Below are 3,609 nucleotides of genomic sequence, written 5' to 3'. Positions count from 1 at the left end.
ACACACACACACACACACACACACACAAACACTATATATATTTCTTATTGTTGTTGACTGCCTTTGAGTTCAACATGACTCATAGTGACTCTATGAACAAAATACCTGAAGACCCTCTACAACTATTGACATTTATCAAAGTTCATAGAGTTTCCAGAGGGCATGTTATTTAGGAAGTAGATGCCACTCCTGCTTCCAAATATCAATATATATATTCACACACACACATCCATACATACACTATATATATCTATACATATTCACACACACACACATATATATATATAATCACACATATATAAGGGAGCTCTATTGGTAATATGCATTGAGAGTTGCTCTGCTAACGCAAAGGTGACAATGTTTTAAACCTACCAGAACTTTGCAGGATGAGTAGTTTTCTCTCTTGTAATGTACAGTCCCTAAAAAATTGACTTAAAGGCAAAGGGAAAGAGGGAGATATGTATGTGTATACAATCTGTCAATGACAGTCAATACTCTTATCTGTTATGTTGTGCTTATTTAAAATTATGTCAGATCTGTGTAAAAAATTCACCTGTTACATTTCTTTTACAGAAGTCAGGATTCTAACTATTTGTTTCTTCTTTACACTTTAGAACAAGACCAAAAGTTCAGTACAATGGCTATGCTGGACATGAAAACAGTAATGGACAAGCTTCATTTGAAAACCCCATGTATGATACAAACTTAAAACCCACAGAAGCAAAGGCTGTGAGGTTTGACACAACTCTGAACACAGTTTGTACAGTGGTATAGCCCTCAGTGCCCCAATAGGACTGATTCATAGCCATACCTCTGATGGACAAGCAGTAATTCCTTTGGTGCCATATACCACTCTCCCTTCTATTCTTGGCTTTGCTGCAGCGACCTTTAACATCATCTACCGGCATACATGCAGCGAAAATTTCTAGTCAAGTGTGCCAGAGTCTTCTGAGGATCAAACTACAAATGCATTTTCGTCCTGAAAGTGGATTCAAAATGCCTGGCTGCATCTGCTTGACATCAAACACATTTAAGGAAGATGGCCAAGTCATGCCAATATGTCATACTCAATGCCTCAGACTTTCATATTTTGTGTGGCTGGGATGCCTTTCAATGCAATCTTCTGGGCACTTGGATACATCCTGTGGGTGCATTGACAAAACGGTAGCACCACAATATGTTTTACTTTCTTTTGTTTTTTAACCCCCATGGACATGAATAATCTGGAAAAAAATTTTTTTTCTTGAAGAAACACTGTTTTCTGATAGATGATGCACACACCTACAAATGCTTTACTATGTCATCCCCCAAACCTTACAACCTTTGGGAAACTCTCAGTTCATCTCAGTGTCCATTCCTAGGGCCATTTGCAAATTTCCCAGTCAGCTCTTCTATTGCAGAATTTTTGATGCACAATTTTTTGCACTAGTGTGTTATGAATGACTGAGTAGATTCTGATAAAAAAAATACTATTTACACAGGGTTTATACACACTATCAATTGTATATACTCACGTCTCATATTGTCAAGGTAAACATTCCACCATCAGTTTAGTTGGTGTGTATAGGGAAAAAAATCCCCAGGTAATGGCACAGGTTTCAATGGAAGTATGTTACTGAAAAGGTTTATTATGTTAATGTTTCCGTTAGCTGCATTTATGTGTTGAAATCATTGAAAATGTCCAATGTGGAAAAAAAAGACAAGGCCTTTTTTTATTTCCCATCTTTTCTTCCTTCGGTACTATTGTCACACAATTATTGTCAATGTTGTACTACTTAACAGCAGGGTGTTTGCAGCAGTTGCTATTTGTCATGTAAAAATGTGAATAGTAATTTATTTGATAACTCACATACATGTGAGTTGCAACTTATGCTACAAGTTTCCCTTTTACACTGTTACCATATTTTTCTTTGAGGTGCCATCATTTTATGATATTGCATAAAAAGATACTATTCTACAATTAGCACCTGGAACTCAGTGGAAATTGTTCAGTTTCAGAACACCCAGGTTTCCTCTGACGAAAGAGAAAAATTATACTCTACACTCCTAATGCCATATTTTCTATACTAATTTGTCTTATGTTTCATGCTTTATACATCTAGATAGGAGAATAATTTTAGTGATATATTTTGAAACTATAAAATTCATTAAAAATTAGTATACTATGACTTACATATAGATAAAATATATATGGTCCCCACAGTAGAGTAAATCAAATAGAAGATGTGGTACTGAGAATGCTGATGAAGCAAATGTGAGTTAAAATGCTTATTTTTATTTATACTTCTTTGATAAAATATTTTAAGAAGATAAGTTTTATTTTACTATTTTATTTTAAAGTACATATTACACAGATCAAAATAATCCCATTTTTATTTTTCTGATTGGCAGGAATAGAAATATCAGTACCTTAAAATTGGCCTTCACTTTGTTACAGCAAGCATATTCTCAGTCAGCTTTAAGACTGGTTTATTTGTTTGTCTAATGCTTGTTTAAATGCAGAACTCCAGAAGTGAAATATAAAAAAGGAAAAAAAGAATGCCAGGATAATAGCTCTTTCTTCTATAAGTCATACATTTTGATTTGACATTTTAGTAAATCTTCTTACTTAGTTCCTGACTGTTCTGTTCCTCACTTTAAAGGTGCATAAGCTATTAGAAGGGATATCTGACCTCTTCTAGATGGTTTTTGTTTGTTTGTTTTCATTTTGTTTTTCCTTTTAGAAATTAATTCCAGATAGTCAGGCTGAATTATTTGTATATTTTTCCCACGCCAACCAGACATCATTTCTATATATATGCTTTGCAAACTGGAATCAATGCCTAGCTTTTTTTTTTTTCTTTCTTTCCTTCCAGTAGACTAGTTGAGGTCAGCAGGGGCCAAGCTCCTAAAACACACACTCAACTAAAACTAACAGACTATAAAAAGTTTGAGGATCATTGTGTGCAAGGGAGAACAGGGTTACTATATATATATATTAGGTGTATATATATACATATATATATATTGTACATATCTAAGTTTGAGTCATTCAAACTAGGTGCAAAATGCTGACTTCAGAGTCTGAATTAATGTCTCTGTCCCCACATCCCTGGCCTGCTAGCTGGTCAATGACAATACAAAATCCTGAAATAACAGGAGGTACTTACATACAAGAAACCACATATCAGATTAGGTACTCTTTTCTTTTGTGTGCAATCTATCCTTTGGTTGCCAGTTTGGAGCATGTTATTTAAAAAATCAATGAAATTCTCTTGTGAGAATTCTGCCTAGTTTATTCATAAGGTGTGTGCAGTATTTACTCAAATCTCCTGTGAGGTGTTGGAAGGATCTTATTAAGGCAGTCAGGAAATGTGCTCACTGAGTTAGGTCTTAGAAGACTCTTCCCTGAAGGCAACCGAACACGTGTGAGGGGAAATAACCACATGCTAAAAACGAAATAAAAAACTACCAACAAAAACCAACAGGTTATGTGCTTCAAAGCTGTTTAAAACTGCTGCTTGTTTCACACATCTTGCCTTTCTTCAGTTCAGGCTAGCTGCAATAATTTTTTTCTTCTGTAAAATATTTTGTAAACAACAACAAGAAAAAAGCTATTATAAAAAGGGG

At 34.7% G+C, this 3,609-nt stretch overlaps 1 protein-coding gene across 1 annotated transcript in view; it reads left to right on the top strand.

Moving 5' to 3' along the window:
- CSMD1 (CUB and Sushi multiple domains 1) overlaps nt 1–774 on the top strand; it is a 2,584,888-nt gene extending 2,584,114 nt beyond the window's left edge. The window contains exon 68 of the mRNA XM_006895025.1: nt 615–774. Within this exon, the coding sequence (XP_006895087.1) occupies nt 615–774 (160 nt within the window). The remainder of the gene's footprint in view (nt 1–614) is intronic.
- The last annotated feature ends 2,835 nt before the right edge of the window (nt 775–3,609 follow it).

Source organism: Elephantulus edwardii, unplaced genomic scaffold, assembly GCF_000299155.1.
Source record: "Elephantulus edwardii isolate Elephantulus edwardi_28Jun2011 unplaced genomic scaffold, EleEdw1.0 scaffold00154, whole genome shotgun sequence".
Classification (NCBI taxonomy): Eukaryota; Metazoa; Chordata; class Mammalia; order Macroscelidea; family Macroscelididae; genus Elephantulus; species Elephantulus edwardii.
This window is presented reverse-complemented; position numbering and strand designations above follow the sequence as displayed.